Source organism: Choloepus didactylus, chromosome 6, assembly GCF_015220235.1.
Source record: "Choloepus didactylus isolate mChoDid1 chromosome 6, mChoDid1.pri, whole genome shotgun sequence".
In the NCBI taxonomy this organism is placed as follows: domain Eukaryota; kingdom Metazoa; phylum Chordata; class Mammalia; order Pilosa; family Megalonychidae; genus Choloepus; species Choloepus didactylus.
Window position 1 is genome coordinate 80,374,082 of NC_051312.1, and position 18,407 is coordinate 80,392,488.

The window sequence follows — 18,407 nt, forward strand, 5'->3', positions numbered from 1 at the left end:
CTTTGCTATTTGCCTATATCTCTCCCTAATTATTTTACATTTACTCTGAGATCCTTTTTCTCCCATCCTAAAATGTACTTTTTCTTCCCTATATTCATATCACTCCTCTGCACATCCACTATCCTGTCTTAACTCACACCTAAGGTAACATTTAAACAATCACTTAAAAGCTGAGATCTTTCAGATCATTAGGTCCAGCCCAGAGCTGAGCCAAAAACCCCAATGCAACGGGAAGTGTTTCCAGCATCATGCACACAGGCCACAATATCAGGCATGGACATTAGCCTTTTGTGCACCTACAGATAATTGTCTGAGATCTGGGAAGGCAGAGCTGTGTGAAAAGGGGAAATTAACACACCCCATACAGCCATCCTTCCAGCAGGCTGGGAATGCACCTACATGGCACGGTGGCCCAAAACTTCCCTTGAGGGATGGCACGTACTTGTAGCGTAGCACAACCTTCCCTCAGCAGAGGCCCTGGGAGGGCATGGCTTGGAAGAGGGACCCACTCGGAAATCCCAGAAACCATATGCCAATAACAAGGATTTGTGGTCAGCGGCAGAGACAACCTGTGGTGAGACTGAAATGAAGATTTAGACTCTTGCAACAGTCTTAAATCTCCAGGAACACCTGGGAGGTTTGATGATTAAAGCTGCCCTCCCTCCCTAACCACTCAGACACACGCCCCATTTTCAGGGCGGACAGCACCAACAACACACCCAAACTTGGTGCACAAATTGGACCCCACAAGTATCAGACCCCCACACACCACAAACACAAATTTGGGGAGAACTGACTTGAGTGGAATAGGTGACTTGTGAATGCCATCTGCTGGTTAGTTAGAGAAAGTGTATGCCACAAGCTGTAGATCTGACAAATTAGGGATTAGTGTTTGAATAATCCTACATATCCTAAAAGAACCCTATCAAGTAAAGCAAATGCCAAGAGGCAAAAAACAACAGAAAAATTAAAAGCATATGATAAAACCAGAGGATATGAATAACTCAAACCCAAACACCCAAATCAAAACCTCAGAGGAGACACAGTACTTGGAGCCATTAATCAAAGAACTAACGACCAACAATGAGACCATGGCACAGGATATAAAGGACATGAAGAAGTGCATGGCACAGTATATGAAGGACATGAAAAAGACCCTAGAAGAGTACAAAGAAGAAAATGCAAGAGTAAATAAAAATTAGATGATCTTATGGAAATAAAAGAAACTTTTGACCAAACTAAAAAGATTCCAGATACTCATAGTACAAGACTAGAGGCAGCTGAAAACGAATCAGTGACCTCGAGGGCCACAAAATGGAAAATGAAAGAACAAAAGAAAGAGTGGGAAAAAAATTGAAAAAATCAAAACGGAACTCAGGGATACTATAGCAGGCATAAAGGAAGGCAAAGTGACCTGTCTAGATGGCTGGATAAACTCAGAGATCTCAGAAAATTCAGAAATCTTGATGACAATGAGGGACAAGGTTGAGTGATTTGTGGAACAAAATTGATTGGTGTTATTAAGTGGCGAGTTGGAAGGAATATAAACATCTTGCAATATTAGGCAGAGACCATAGATAAAGCTGTATATTTGTCTTCTTTACAGGTTAGAGGCCACAGAATTGAAGTAGGAGTCCCAGCATGGGAGGTAACTTCCACAACAGCTCAGGGCTGCCTCACTTCACCCTGACAGGGCTACCCGGGCTGGAGACCTCCCGACACTGGGTGTTTCTGCTCCTTGGTGCCCTCTACATGGTCTCCACTGTGGGCAATGGCCTTATCCTTTTCATTATCAAGGAGGAGCAGAGCTTGCATCAGCCTATGTACTACTTCCTGTCCCTACTCTCAATCAATGACCTGGGTGTATCCTTCTCCACACTGCCCACGGTGCTGGCCACATATTGCTTCCACCTAAGGGAAATCAGCTTTGACTCTTGCATGGCTCAGATGTTCTTTATCCACCTCTTCTCCTTCATGGAGTCTGGGATCCTGCTGTCCATGAGCTTTGACCGCTATGTGGCCATCTGTAACCCTCTGCGCTATGCCACAGTGCTCACCAATGTCCACATGTTGTGCATGGGCTTGTCTGTTTTCATCTGCAGTTTCTGCATGGTTTTCCCACTTCCTTTCCTTCTGAAGAGGCTGCCCTTCTGCAAGACAAATATACTCTCCCACGCCTACTGCAGGAGACATGCTGAAGGGTCAAATTTCAGGAGTGTTTATTGTTACTCCACAAATTTAAGCTTTCAATACTTTTGACAAAAAAAATTAACAAGGCTTTTTAAACTTCCTTTTGGTAACTGACTTACTGTTTGAATTCTTGCCAACAGGTGTATGGTGACAGTCTGGCAATAATTAAGACTGAAGCTAATCTGTTTCTCCTATGTTAACCGGGCCATAATTTAGAAAAAAAAAATGCTTTATTTTCTTGTTCCCTTCTTTGGTTAAAAATTCATATATATCTCCTAATAATTAGTCCCTCATTTTTCAGCAACATGTTGTTATTTTCTCTGTTTAAAATGAATCACCACGAAGGAAATTTGTTTGTGACATGCCCGCATGCCTGAAAAATCATTCATTAAAAATATTCATTGGACAGATATCATGGGCAGCCACTGGTTTAGCTTTGGGTTTTCAACTCTGTGAAGCATTTCCACTTGCTCCCCATACTCCCAACAAGAGTAAAGCATATTTTATTACTTTTAATGCTTTGATGTGTTTTGTATGGAATTTTATCATCCACTAGAGATCATCACTCTGCACTTTTCTGTTTACCTGTATATAGTGCTTATGTTTAGCTCTCCATTTAAACAGTAAGCTTCCTAAAACAATGGATTGTGTGTTAACATTAGAAAGAATGAGAACTTTGTAGCAGGTAGGTCATGGCCTTGGAAAAATCCCAACTTTTCTCAGCTACAATTTATTCATTTGTTAAGTTGGTACAAAAATAAACAGGTTACTGTTTTTTATAAGGTTTATAGATAATGCATGTGAGGCAGTTGGTACATTGCTTGTCATTTAATAGTCACTCAACAAAGGAAAATTATTATTTTAGAGTAACCAAATATTTATTGTTAGCGTTTAAGCATTGGGCGAATTTTAGATTTCAATAAATATATGTAGTTTGAATAATAAAAGAATAAGAATGTATTATCAGTATTTATAAATGATATAACTTGTGGGTTAAGAAAACACAAAGGCTTCAATGGAAATATTCCTAAAAATTGAGAAAATTACTCAAATATAATATAATAATACAAAAATAATCACTTCCAAAATCTTGCAGGTACTTTAGTTAATAAACTATTGAATTCCCAAATTATCCAACAGTTTTCACCTCAGAAATATTTTAATGAGAAAATGTGTGGCAGAAAACTTTAAAATAATATTGACAGCTTTAAAAATATACTGGAATGAATGGGCACAAATGCATGTGACTAAATGAAAGATTAAACAACATTTTAAAGGTGTCAGTTCTTCCAACAATTTACCTTAATTCAGGATATTTTTGAGAACCTGATAAAATGCTTTTAAAGTAAATTTAGGATTCTTATACAAGTGAGATTGCCCTCCTTTGTTAACTCTAAAAAGGTGAGAAACTGGAGACAGGGATATAGTAGACTCCCCAAATGTTAAAACATTAAGAAAAACAAAAATGTTCTACTGATTAAAATAGAAGAAATGGCTGCAACAAAACAAGAGATTCATAGCATAGAAAAATGCATAAACCAATGTTAAAGAGCATTTTCAAATAAAACACATTATCAGATAGTAAGTATATCATGATACCTTTATTTTTTAGTAAAAACACTAACAGAATGTTTTTAAACATTTGTACATTTGCATAGAAAAAGTGTATGAAAGGAATCACAGAAGTTTCATTAGTAGTTGTCTCTGTTTAGTGACGTTTGGGAAGACTTACTGTTTATATAGTGTTATAATGAAATGGGCTGGGAAGAGAGAGAGAGGGAGAGAGAAATGCAGGCAACTGAGAACAATCTGCGAGCTCCCGGGGGGGGCGCCTCCCAGGGGAGTGGAGCTCTGTGGGCGCCTCACTGGTTCTTTCCGAGTGCTCCTTTCCCCCATCCTCAGGAGAAGTTCCTCCTTTTCCTAGAGGAGCTGTTCCCTTCCACATGGAGCTCTGGGCTGTGGAGGGCCCACAGTCACCACCCACGGGAACCTAATTCAGGGCCCAAAGGGACTCACCACTCTGGTTCTCAGGAAAATTCAGTGAAGAGTGAGAACACATCAAGCTTTCACTCCCCACATCCCATCTCACCAGAAGCCTGTGGTGTCCTGTAGTCAGTGGATAATATCAAATACTTAGTCTAAAACAAAATAACAAAGTAGTTTATCTTTGGAATACTCATGTCAGCACTAATCACCCCTGATCTCTTCTCCTTTCATCTGGGTTACCTAGACCAAGTCATTTAAATCCTCTGATGCTCAGTTTTACCAGCTGCCAAGTAATCCTAATGATAACATTTCTTGATGGCTTATTGTGAGGTATGCAATGTTCAAAGGTTTTTTGCTTTTTTTTTTCATTATTTTAAAAGATTCATTATTTTCATCTTAGGATGTAGGTAAAATTAATATTCTTGTTTTACAATTGAGGATAGTGAGGCTGACAAAGTAGATTGAGCAACTTGTCCAGGATCACAGAACTAGAACGTGGAGAAGTAGGAGGTGAACCCAGGTAGTCTGACTCCCAGGCTCAAGTTGCGTGTGATTTTCAGCTGGTAACACCACTTTGAAAACTGTAATTCTGGTTCTTTCCCTTAATGTCTTCTACAGCTAAGTACATTTCACACTCATGGGACAAATTTGAACTGGTGGTCTGCAACACCAAATTCCAGAGGAGCCTCATTCATTCGTTCAATGAGTATTTATTGAGCACCATTATGTGCCAAGCCCCACGTTCAGGGCTGAGGGAATCCACGGAGAACAGGCAGAAAGATGCTAACCCTTTGAGCTCACTATTGTGTATGACACAGTGTTAATAGTACCTAGTTCTGCTGACATGTTTTGTGACTTTGGAAATCTTATTTAACTATTTATTGATGCACCTCAGCACTTCCCTCAGTGTAGTTCTGTCTCTCACGGACGAACTACAGTAACCAAGACCATGACATAGATGTGTGATGCTAATAATTTACAATGAGAAATAGAATGATTACATGGGCAAAAATCTTCTTGTGGACTTGACTAGCACATTGTCCTTAGTGGGAGACACACTGTAATTATATTTCTGGGTGAAAAAGACATATATGATTCAAAAATTTCAAGCCTCAGGGTCTAATGGGGCAGTAGCCAACTCCAAAAAAACAATGCATTAACACGTGAGCCCCTGGTGCTTTCGTACCTGTCTTGTCTTTTCTTGAAGCTGTCTTTCAAGTTGTTTTTTCCTTACTTTCACTCCTCTTCCAACTGGTGATTTTATGTTTGTATGTGTGTGTGTGTGTGTTTGTTTGTGTGTGTTTGTAGTATATTTGTTTATAATTATAGGTTTTTCTTCCTGTATTGGCATTTTGGCTCTTCAAATAATTTTATGATTTTGGCAAGTTTCATAAACTCTTGGAATCTGCAATATTACATCTGAAAGAATAGATTAAAAACCTGATAGACTTTTGTGATTACAAAATGATGCCTATAAAGATCCTAGTAAATTTTTGGCATGCAGTGAGGGCTCAATAAATAGTAACTATTTTTCTTATCCTATATTTTCCATCAGGTTAAATAAGTCAAATCTTAAGTATCTGGGAATCACTGAAAAATAAAAGTGTCATTTTATTTCTCTGCTGATCTCTTGTGACTGATTTCTTGATAAGAATACAGACCTATTTTTCTTGTTTCCAAGTAATTTGAGACACTTTCCCTTGCATCCCTTTCTCAATTCCCATGCACACATTTATATACATTCAAACACACACACTCAGTGCACACATACAGATGCTACAAGCTGGCCTTAATAAAGGCCTTTAGTGGCATTAATTCCTGCACAGATTTTGCACGCCTCTACATAAATTTAAAAACAACAAAAAACTTAAACTCTAAAATAGAGGTAAGGAAGTCCAGTAAAGTTTTACTTTTCCCATGAGGGTCACTTCGTATTAATATACATTATGATATATATCTATAATATAATATCTCAATATATTTAAACAAATTATTTTGAGTATTCTCTATTGCTGAAAATGTCTATGCTTAGTCTGTTACTGCATAATTCAGTACTGCTTTTTGACATAGAATTTATTTAACAGGTTTTCTATGAAGATTAAATGACCTAACCTATGTCAAAGAACCCCTTATTATCCCAAACACTTAGTACATATGCACTCTTTCTCTCTCTTTCTGTTTCTTTCTCTCTCTCTCTCTCTCTATATATATATATATGTAAAGATTATTTATTATTTATTTACTTATCCTCCTCTTCAATCCCCAAGCCTGGAGATAAGAGGGAACAGAGAGTAGGGAAAGACTTGGGACTGGATTGGGATAATTTTGTTCAAGTTCTGATTCTGTGAATAATTTCTGTGTATATCAGTAAGCCTTTTCCCCTTAGAGACTCCATTTCTCTATCACTAAAGTTTGGGTGTGATACTAGATGAACCAAAATCTCTTCTAGTCTTAAGACCATTGAATTTGTGACTTAGGGGTCAGCCTGCCCTCTGAGTCCCCAAAGCCAAGTGACTATCCCACCTCTGTTCAAGTTCTCCTCTGCAGATGATAAACTTGGCAAGTCACTATAATAGCTCTTGTTTCATAAGCACTTATCAGGTTATATGTTTCACAGTTACCCCAATCAATTGGCATTTGTTCTCCAGTTTTAAAAATGAATAATTTGAAACTCAAACAAATTGGATAATTTTCTAGGGGCCACTCACTTAAATATGGAAGAAGCTGGTTGGACCCAGTTTGTCAGTGAGTGAGGAGTTGCCCTGGGAGCAGGACTTTCAGTGTTAAAACCAGCACAGCCCCTGCAAACCAGGGTGTTTACTCCCTAAAAACTTAGGCTCTGAATAGTTATGCTGTTTTGCCTCTTGGAATCTGTCTGGGATATGTCATGTTTAATTGAAAGATCCCTGCTCTGGGAATCAGTGGGAATCAGTGGGAATCAGTGGGTCTGGGAATCCAACCAAGCTCTGTTTACTTACTTTGAATTCTTTCTGGGACTCAGCTCCTTCCCTATAAAATCATCACTCCAGGCCTACCCGGTTCTAACTCTTAATTTCTATGAAACCCAGGAGTGGGGGAAATGCCAGTGCTCAGTGGAGTTATCCACTCAAGCTCCTTGTGTTCCCTATTGCCCCAGCCACCGCTCTGAGCCTCTGGAATTACCAGGCTCCAGAGACCCCTCAGTGGCAGCTTTATAGATATCAGGGCAGGGAGAGGGTGGAGGTTGGCCGTGAGACTGTGTGCAGAGTGTGTGGAATCATCGGTATTCTCCCCTCAGAGGACACTGCACCTACCTCTCTCATCCCATCCATGAAAGCTGTCCAGGGGAGGTAAGTTGGGATTCTAGGTTTTCCCTTACACAGGCCCCTAGGAACCTCATTCATAGCTTCAAAGTGTGAAAGTGGAGAGGCTATCTCTGATCCAATGTTACACATTTTTCCTGTACCCCACCTCTGCCCTCATTACCACACTCCCCATTTATATCCCCTGTTGCCTGAAATCCCACTTTTTGGTCTCATTCCCACAGCTTTTCTCTATGATTCCTGGGATGTATAGACTTGGCTCACAGGGACATCTTCTGAAGCTTTTGTTTGGTAAGAAAGCTTCAACGTGAATGACTCACATCCAATATTCTCATTGGGTGGTGGATAAAAGGTCTAGATAAAGAAGAGAGCCTTTGGTTGGGGACCTGAAAGTGAGAGGACAGTATGGAAAGGGACCAGGGACCTTCAGTCCCTAAATGTCTCTATTCTTCATCACTTTCTTGATTGCCATTTATTCAGCACACATTTTGCACTAGGGACGTGAGCATGTACTTAAATGTTTTACTTTGAATTGTTTTTCCTATATTGAAGATGTGAAAATGAGGTATGAAGAAATTAAAGTTACAGCAGGCATATGGCAAAGCTGAGATAAAACACTATTGGTGATGTTAGCAAAGTTATTTACTTATCTGAATTCATGTTTCTTAAAAATTGAACCTCCTGATACCTGCTTCCTAGGATAGTTGATTAATGTATTTAATCAATATTTGACTAGAACTGGAACCAGTGATCTATGACTCCTAATTGGGGGTTCTATGTCCAGTCCCTTTGCTTGGCATTGAGGATAAAATGATCAGAGAAAAAGACAATTATTGGAGGGTATAATTTATTGGGAAGAAATTAATTAATTAAGTCATCAAATAGATATATGATGATGTATTATAACTCTAAAATGTGATAAGAACCATGAAGAAATTGAGATGATCTTTAGAGTCACTAATTCCTGAATAGTTTTGGTCTTCTCTATATAAATTTAAGAACAATAAAAATTAAACTCTAATTTATTTGCATGTTAGAGAGCGTACAAGAACAAAAATATCATGAACACAGAAATAAAGAATAATTGTAATTATTCTGATTCTGCTGTATATCATGGTAAGAATGCTTGCATTCTTATTTGAATCCTTATTTCAAAGGCTAAGGGAAGCTATTAGAGGGCTTTCAGCAGGAGCATATCATTTGAGCTATAACAAATACTTTGACTACTTTCTGGAGAATGGATTAGAAGTGACACTGAACTGGGAAACCAGTAAGGAAGCCTCAGCAGACATCCTGGCTAAACATGCTGAGGGATGGATTACAATTGGAAGTGAGGTAGAGAGAAGAAGAAAGCATTATTATAAATAGATCTGGGAGTGAGAGCAAGTGAGAGAATGTGGGAGGGTCAGAGATGCCATGGATGCCTCCTAGGTTTTTGAGGCTTGAGCACCTGAATAGATGGTAATGGAGTTTAATAAGATTATTTATATTGTCAATTGAGAGATTGGCAAAGAGCTCAAATATCTATATGTTATGTTTGAGATGCTAATGAGCTATTAAATTTAATAGTCAAGTAGGGAGTTTAATTCTTAAATCTATAGCTAGAAGAAAAGTCTGAGTTACAGACATAAATTTTGGAATACTTGATGTTGAGAAGACAAACATGGAGGACATTATGAGTAGAAAATAATTATGAGAATACTACTTGTGAAAGGGAGTAGAGAAATATGGGATAACTAGAAGGACAATGTGGAGACAATAAAAAGTTTTTGTTTGTTTGTTGTTCCTATGATAGCAGCTCCTGAAATTGATTCTCAGCAAGGGGAATGGTCAGTGGGGAGTGGGACATATTTGAATGCTTATAGGAGAGTGATTTAAACCCCTGGTTCTAAAACTTGTCTGTACTTTGGAATAACCTGGGAAGTTTAAAAAAAAAAAAATAAATCTGATTCCTGAGTTCCATACCCAGAGATGCTGATTTGACTGCTATGGGTGTGGCCTGGGGAAAGGGATTTTTAAAAGTTCCTCAAGTGACTCTAACACAGAGTAGAGTTTTGGTAATACTAGATCTAAACAGAGAAAAATCATGTGTAAATGCAGGGGTGGGGGGATGGGCAAGAACAACCAGAAGTGGAGCAGTGTGGAATTTGGGCCCTTGCTGAATAAGTGAGGAGCTGAAGCACTAACAAGAGGATGAGCAGCTGGAGTGAAGCCTGAATGTTTGCATGGGAAGAAAGGCAGTTCAGAATACAGACAGAAAGGGGCTTCTCTTTCACAACAGTGAATACATCAGTGGGAGGATGGTATTAAGGGAAAACATCACAGAGGGTTATTTGTAGCTTGATTCTTGAAGAATGTGGTGGCTAAGAAGTAGTAGAGAGAAATGGCAGCATCATTTTCCATCACTGGAGAAAAATTCAAACCTAGATAAAGAGTACAGAGATAAAAATAAGGAATAATGTCCAAAAAGAGTTGAAGGATTTCTGTGGGGAAGAGCTGGAGCCCATGATATGTGGGTACAATCAGACCACAGAAGGGCCTCTGTGTACCCAGTGATCCCTGACCTGCCCCTTCCCAACTTTTCCATAATTGTGGTGGAATCTAAGCATCATTGCCTCTCCCATCCTGAGGATATGACCTCTCTCCTGGTCTTTATGTCTTCCACTCTCTGATCTTCCTGCACTCTGATTCTTATTTTTGCAAAAACTACTCAGGAACTTTGCATGGGAAACTTCAAGCTTAATACTTCAAGCACCAACAGCTTTACACTAACAGGCTTTCCAGAGAGGGAGGGCCTGGAGCACTGGCTGGCTGCTGTCCTCATGATGCTTTATGCTATTTCCATCTTGGGCAGCACCCTAATTCTCTTCATTGTAAAGGAGGAGCAGAGCCTGCACCAGCCAATGTACTACTTCCTATCCCTGTTGTCTATAAATGACCTCAGTGTGTCCTTTTCTACATTACCCACTGTACTGGCTGCCCTGTGCTTTCATGCTCCAGAAACTGCCTTTGATGCCTGCCTGGCCCAGATGTTCTTCATTCACTTTCTCTCCTGGAGGGAATCTGGGATCCTGCTGGCCATGAGCTTTCACCACTACGTGGCCATCTGTAACCCCTTGCGCTATGCCACAGTGCTCATGACTGCCTGTGTGGCTCCCATGGGCATATCCATCATCATCCGCAGCTTCTGCATGTTTTTTCCACTGCCTTTCCTCCTGAAGAAACTGCCTTTCTGTAAGGCCAATGTCCTGACCCATTCCTACTGCCTGCACCCAGACCTGATCCACCTGTCCTGTGGGTATACCACTGTCAACAGCATGTATGGCCTGTTCATTGTTATCTCTGCCTTTGGTGCAGACTCAGTGCTCATCCTCCTTTCCTATGTGCTCATACTGCACTCTGTGCTGACCATTGCGTCCCAGGAGGAGAGGTTCAAGACACTCAACATGTGTGTGTCACACATCTGCGCTGTGCTCATCTTCTATGTACCCATGGTTAGTGTGTCCATGGTCCATTGATTTTGGAAGCATGCTCCTGAGTATGTGCACAAGTTCATGTCCCTGGTCTATCTTTTTGTGCCTCCAATGGTCAATCCTATTATCTGTTCCATCAAGACTAAGGAGATTCACAGGAAGATGCAAAAGATGTTATTTGGAAAGATTTGAGGGGGAGAGATCTTATGGAAAGCCAGGTACCCTAGCATTTTGTAGTTATTCCTATTTTTTTTTGGTGCACCAGGCTAGTCCTTTGAAAGTTTCCAGTCTTCTCCTGAACATGGACTTACAACTGGGTACTTGCCTTTGGTTATATGCCATAGCCTGTCTAAAATGCATAACTCAAAACATTAGGCTGCTCTGCATTATAATCAAATATGTCACAGGTTACTGCAAATGTTTCTCAGACTCAAGAAGGAGAAGTGTCTTCAATTAGGCCCTTTTTTTTTGGTCTTAAAATACTACTAACATCTATACTTTCAAGTAAATCTTCTGATTAAAAAACAGAAACTAACATATCCGTACAGACTGAGTTATAATCAGGGATTATGCCACTTGAGATCAAAGGTATCACCCCACAATTTTTAAAAAGAGTAACTGTTTTGGATATCTTTAAACTTTAGAAAGTGAAGATGCAAAATATTTGTGACCAACAGATACTGAAATAAGTCAATGATAAGCAATATTAACCGTAAACACCTGAAATTCAAAAGCTTAAAACCAGGAGGAATCTGTGGAAAAATCATGTGCTGTTATCCCTAGGACATGACTGGTAGGCGGAGGGGCTGAGTTCTTCTAGGGAGCCAGAAAACACTCTAAATGGAAAACTAACAATGCCGGTGATGGATGGTGGGGAGAGGATGCTTCAGTGGCAGTGATCGCCTGATCTCACAGGCTTCAGGAATAGAGACCTTCAGTTCCTCTAGTGAGCAGCCCAGAGACTCCATCACATGTCAGGGCAGAGGAGGGGAGCTGAAGGACATTGGCAAATTCACAGAGCATCATCCCTGGGGGGGTAACAGCTCTGAAGAGAGGAGAATCTTCTGCAAATTCATGCACAGCACACACAGCACAGTCCACTCAGGCAGGCGGGCACTTGGCAGAGGAAAACACAATGATGCAGGGATATTCACTGGGCTGTGGACAGGCCATGGCACAACTCAACCCTGACAGATGATGGCAGAAAGCAGACATGTGGGCACAGAATGAAGCCCAAAGTTATTTTTTTTAAAAGACATCCCTTTCTATATTTTTCCTCATAGGATCATGAGATGCATTTTGTTCAGACTGTAAAATAAGTGGTCTAAGTAGTGTACTTACATCTAAGTAAATGATATATAAACATGTTTATAATATTTGTGTATGGGTTGAATACTGAGATGGTTCTTTAATAAATTATTTTGGGAATAAATCTATATCTGTTTCAAAACAGGGACCAATTGTCCAATTTACTCCTTAATTGTATCTTATCACTCTTTTGCTTTTTTCTCATAACAATAAACATGTTTTACCACATTTGTAAAATGTTCTTGTAGATAGTTGGACTCTAAATTATGGATGTTATTTCCTGTTGAAAGTAACCATCAACCTCAAAACTTTGCTGAATAGTTCACATGTGAAATATTTCCAATCTAGTATATATAATTCACTTATGTAAAGGTTTGAATATATCTGTTTAGCAGGAATTTCTTTGTTTGAATTTTAGATTATTTTATCTGCCTCTTTGTATTAGTCAAAGGCTTGTTTATTAAACTACTGACAGATTTTTGTGTTAAAGATGACTCAGAAGATTTTGTTTTTACACGATCATGTCAGGTGTACAAAAGGCCACTTGGAAATATATCAAGTTGAAACCTTTTACAAATTTACAAAAAAATGTGTCTCTGTGGGAAGCACTGGGCTTAGGTGTTAGGACTAATAATTAGGGTTTACTGTGAGCCATGAGTGAGCTGATATGTTTCTTATAAGAAAATAAACAAAAAGCAGAGATCACAGGAAAACAAGTTGGCCACCAAAACTACATCCACCACCCTCTCCTGCAAAACTTCAACAAATTTTTAGACCTTGGAGAGAATAAGGAACAGAGACAAAACTTCTTTGCTTGGAGAAATAAAAGCTGAAGGACACTTTAGGGAGAAGCTATTCTAAGTGACATGAAGGCAGATCAAGGTACGTGATCAAGGGAGAGTAATTTTTGCATTTCTGTTATGTGAACTCTGTTTGTCATCCTGAGCCTTTAATAAAACCTACCACATACCAATGCTTTGGTTGAGTTAAGTTTTGTCTGGAGATTATATTTCCCATTAGAAGAGTGTTGCTTATGCATATTTCAGTGAAATATCAAAAGTCAAGATGCTATCAACTCACCTCTGAGTTGTCCATTTACAAAACAAACTAAATAAATCAAGAATCACTCACTGGATAATTGATTTCCTCTCTTTATCTTCTTAAGTATATTTGATGAACAAGTTTTACACATATAATGGGAGAAAATAAGAAGGGAAAAACATTTATTATAAATATGAACACCAGCCACAAAAACAACCCCATCACTAACATGACAACTCTATGGAACCAAATCTTGCTTTCTGACATTCAAGCCAAGTCACTGCTTGCTTAGCAGTCCTCCTGCTTTCCTGCAGAGTGGACTTGCTTGGCAGTGACCCTTGATTAATTGTTTGAGTTTGAGAGATAGTTTACAATGTAACTGCTGACTTCACAAGGTGTATGTTGTCTCTGTGAAACCTGAGAGCATTTAGGAACACACATTCCACTCAGATGGCTGGATGGTGACAGATTGCCTGTACCAAATGCCCAAGAACCAACAAACAGATCTGTTTTGATCCGAGAATAATATACAACAATGGGCCCTGAGAGCACAGTAACATCAGCAGAGTTAGAAAATATGCCCAGTTGATCGTGGAGTATTGAAGTCTCCTGATGAGGAAATGCCCTTGCTAAGGACTCTATGTTCCTGCTTCCAATTATTGTTCCCTAAAACTATGTCTGGGTGAGGAGTATTTCTCATCCTATAGAATCATTACTGCACCAGAAAGCAGTCTTGTCCAAGGGGAGCTGATCAGGTCTGGAGATCACCTCACTGAGTAAGGCTGGCTCTTCGAGGTATTCAGAAGGTGAGGCTGACATTGCCCCCTTGTGCCGAGTTCTCATTTTGAAGGTTTTCCCACTCCCCTGTTTCATGCAGAAATACATTCCACAAAATCCATGCAATAGGATTTAAAAAAAAATCTTATATTCTAGTTATATACTCTTCTATGAGTCTTATCTGTGAGGTACAGAGATCAATAATTCATATGCTACCCTAATTCGTCTTCCTAACTTCTTCTCTGTCTCTCCTTACCAACCACCCAGCATTGGCTGTGGAGAATGATATACACACTCATTACAAGACAAGACAAGACAAAAACACGACCTTTATTACTCAGGTTTTTAACATACATCTCAAAATAGTCCCCTACAACCTTTGTTGAGCCATGTTCAGTATTTCATTTTCCCAGGATGGAGGGAGAATTAAGGGGCCTAAAACAGAAAAAGTACAAGAGTTTCTTCTCTCCTTTTTGCTAGGTCAAATTCCAGATATTTTACCATTTCCATAGGGAAAGATAGTGAATTCAAAGAAAAGTATGTCATATAAAAAGAGGCAAAAGAGTATTTCCACTGAAGTTCAAAAAACAAAAACAAAAACAAAAATAAAAACAGTTTAGCTGAGTCCTTTTCAGGATAGTTGCTGTAAGAATGTATCTAGGCTTTTCTGAGGGCACTTGCCTCATGAGAGGAGAAGAAACCTAAAAATGCCTTTTCCCTCAGCCAGTGCAAACCAGCCTCTCTTTTAATTAATGATGGGGAAAGAAATAGGAGAGGAGCATAGGCGTAAATTCCTCTGCTCCCAGTTCTTTCTCCTGATTTGCCACTTGGCTTCAAAGTCAGGCCTGTGCTCAGAAGGATGTTTCTCTCTTTCCCTGGGGTGAGAATCAGTGAAGGGTTTTCCTCACATTCATATAGCAGCTTCCCTAAGTCCTGCCTTTGCATCTACGTTATGTGTTGAAAATAAGCACTCAAGGCATTATGAATTATTATCACAATAATTATAATAATTTTTGATATTGCAATAAAGAGCTTCTTATATGAATCAGGAAATTCATTTCAAAAATGACTAAAGGCCATATTTTATTCTAGACCACTAAACACTCTATTTTTCATTTGAAGTCATGTTGAATTATGATATTCATCCAAACCCCTAAAGTAATTTACTTAGGGGAAAAGTAGAACATACATTGTGATTCTTTTATTGTACTTTTGAACATTTTTGGAAACCTGGATCTCAGATACTTAAATTACCTACAGTCAGAAATAGCTTCCTTTCTCTGGCCTCTGACACTTCTTGGTGTTTCACTAGAGCTATATACAGGTATGAGAGAAAATCTCCAGATCAATGTGTGCTCTGTTGCTCTGAGATCTCAGGCCCAGTTTCATTGGTGAGCTACCTCAGATTTCATAGGACATCTTCTTTATTTTAGTCTAGAAGCAAGCTTAAATTTAGACTAGAAGCATGAAAATTAAGCCAAAGAGTTACATGTTGTATCCTACCTGATATTACGGAAAAAATATGCAAGGAAAATCAGTCTAAGGCAAGATTTGAAAGAATTATTTTTTCTAGGATCTAAATCAAAAATATTCAAATCTGCCTATCCTAGACCTTTCTGGAGCTGGAAAACATACAAGGACATAATTTCTGATGTGATTTTGCTTGCCATTTTGGGAAAGAAGATTAAAAACTCAAGAGGAGAAAGAAAACTCATGCCCTTAGCTCAATGGCCAAACAAATAAAAGAAAAAAAATGGAAAAAGAAAAAGAATCCATGGCTTAGATACTTAACATTGCTTTCTTTTGGGGGAGGATATGTGGTAGATAGAGGGGAAAGAGGAATCTGGAATTTATTCTATATGTCAATTTCTACCCATTTTTCTGGGTCACATTTTTTCATACATTTTATGATGAACTTGCAGAAGGCATCAAATTTCACTTTGTGAAGTTAAAAGGAATCATGATTGATGATGACAAAAGTGGTGAAAGAAAGGATAGCAAAGGCAATGTCACTATGATGTCAATTAGGCAGAGATCAAATCCCATCTGGACCACATATCATCTGTTTGACCCTGTACACTTTACTTAATTCTCTGTGCCTCATAGTGTTGTTATGAAGATTAAATGAATTAACACATATAAATGATTTAGAATGGAACATGACACATTTAGGAATTCAATGCATTAATTATCAATTAATTGGTGATATTCAGTATTGCAGAAAATGATTCCCAGCTCAGATCAAACTTTCTTGGTAAATCCTTGTCTAATCACTCAATTGCCTCCAATATTTATACCTCTATGAATGCCATTGGTGTTTACTGAACATACCACTCATTTTGACTCATTTTCCCTTAAAAGTTTTGTAGCTCCATTTCCTGCCCTTTTACTTTTTGTCCTGTACACATAAGTCCATCTTATACTTGATGACCATGATGATGATGATTATGATGATTCAAAGCCAAATGTGAAAGTCACATCTTGATGCGGTGAAACATACGGACAATGGCACGGCGGATCTCCTTTGTCTTGGCACTATAAATGATAGGGTTGAGAACAGGGGGCATGAAGAGGTAAATATTGGACATGAGGACATGTATATAGCGTGGGGCATGCTTACCAAAGCGGTGCACTGTGGAGACCCCAATCATTGGCACATAGAATATAAGAACACCTAGGATGTGTGACACACATGTGTTGAGAGTTTTGAGACGTTCTTGACGGGAAGCAATGGCCATGACAGAGTGCAGAATAAGCACATAGGAGAGGAAGATAAAAAACAGGTCCATGCCGTAGGTAGATACAAGAACGAAGAACCCATAGATGCTGTTGATGGTGATGTCGGCACAGGCCAGTTTCATCATGTCTGGGTGCAGGCAATAGGAGTGGGAAAGAACATTGGATCTGCAAATAGGCAACCTCTTGAAAAGGAAGGGAAGAGGGAAGAGGGTAATAAAGCTCCGGGTGGCCACAGCTAAGCCCATCCCAGCAATGAATCTATTGGTGAGCATAGTAGCATAGTGCAAGGGGTTACAAATGGCCACATAGCGGTCAAAGCTCATGGCCAGCAGAATACCTGACTCCATCATGGAAAAGGAGTGGATGAGAAACATCTGGATTAGGCAGGCATCAAAAGCAATGTGGCGGGCATTGAGACAGAAGGTTCTGAGGACAGTGGGCAGTGTGGTCATGGACATGGCCACGTCACTTAAGGACAGCATGGATAGGAAGTAGTACATGGGCTCATGGAGGCTGGGCTCCAGTCGCACAGCCTGCAGGATCACTGTGTTGCCTGTAAGTGCCACAGCATACATCACACAGAGGGGCCCTGCCAGCCAGGAGTGAGAGTTTTCCAGGCCAGGGACACCAGTCAGGAGGAAGGAAGCAGGGTGAGTGACATTGATGAACCCCATGGCAGGAGGAAGCCAAGGCATTTTTCAGAATTCTGAGAGTTGCACTTACTGGAGGACAGAAACCAGGGAATAAGCTACACAGCAGATGATGTCTACAAAGTTGGAAATGGATGCATTCATGAACTCACTGATTTTGGAAAAATGCAGGCAATCTTCTTCACATTTTTCTGATCATCAGGCCACAGGCTGGCCTTATATTTCCTTCTGATTTATGGAAGAAGGAAAATATTTCCAAATCATTAAAAATAACAATTAAAATTACCAGTAGATGTTTAAATTCCATTATCTACAATTTTCATGCATTTTAGATTTATCTTCAATAGAGCTATGCTAAACTACAATTCATAGCTAGTTATCAGAGAAGGACACCAGGAATTTGAGTTATCAATAGCTCTTAGAAGTATTTAAATATTTCTTTCAAAATGTTGTTGAATTCAGATGTGTTATCAATTAATGCAACAATTCCCCAGAGCTAGTTTGAATTAGGCATGTGTATGGTTAGGGAAGGGAAAGGATTGTGGGAGTGGGATGAGGACGTAATCTACTGCCTCTGGACATCAACATTTCATTGGCAGAGTTGTTGCAAAACAGGAGCAAAAAATCATATGGTTGTACAAAGGCACAAAACTGTTTCTTTTTTTGGAAAAATTGCTAATTCTTTCCCAAATATTCTATATGCATACTAACATTCAGTTGGCAGAGGGCATTGCTCTAAATATAAACTTTCACATCTTCACTTAATCATATATACTCTCAAAATACTCATTATCTGCATAGACACATTCAAGCACTTTCACCACAGCCTTATACTGGATCCCTTCATGCACATAAAATACTTGCCTGCTTTCTCTTTCTCTCTTACAATCTTACCTTCGTATGCAAATACATCCACATATTCTCTCTTGAACTTACACTCT

At 39.2% G+C, this 18,407-nt stretch overlaps 2 protein-coding genes and 1 pseudogene across 2 annotated transcripts; 2 read left to right on the plus strand and 1 right to left on the minus strand.

The window, feature by feature from the left end:
• The first annotated feature begins 1,641 nt into the window (after positions 1 to 1,641).
• Positions 1,642 to 2,259, plus strand: LOC119537071 (olfactory receptor 51I1-like). Its single transcript, XM_037839682.1, has one exon. It carries the CDS (start codon positions 1,642 to 1,644, stop codon positions 2,257 to 2,259), a length of 618 nt encoding a protein of 205 aa, XP_037695610.1.
• A 7,942-nt stretch (positions 2,260 to 10,201) lies between these two features.
• LOC119537548 lies at positions 10,202 to 11,143 on the plus strand (annotated as a pseudogene).
• Positions 11,144 to 16,551: 5,408 nt separating this feature from the next.
• LOC119536509 (olfactory receptor 51I2-like) lies at positions 16,552 to 17,496 on the minus strand. Its single transcript, XM_037839331.1, has one exon. It carries the CDS (start codon positions 17,488 to 17,490, stop codon positions 16,552 to 16,554), a length of 939 nt encoding a protein of 312 aa, XP_037695259.1. The 5' UTR covers positions 17,491 to 17,496.
• Between the last annotated feature and the right edge of the window lie 911 nt (positions 17,497 to 18,407).

Coding starts and splice junctions, on each gene's coding strand:
- LOC119537071 (XM_037839682.1), top strand. CDS start 1,642: ATGGGAGGTAACTTCCACAACAGCTCAGGGCTGCCTCACTTCACCCTG.
- LOC119536509 (XM_037839331.1), bottom strand. CDS start 17,490: ATGGGGTTCATCAATGTCACTCACCCTGCTTCCTTCCTCCTGACTGGT.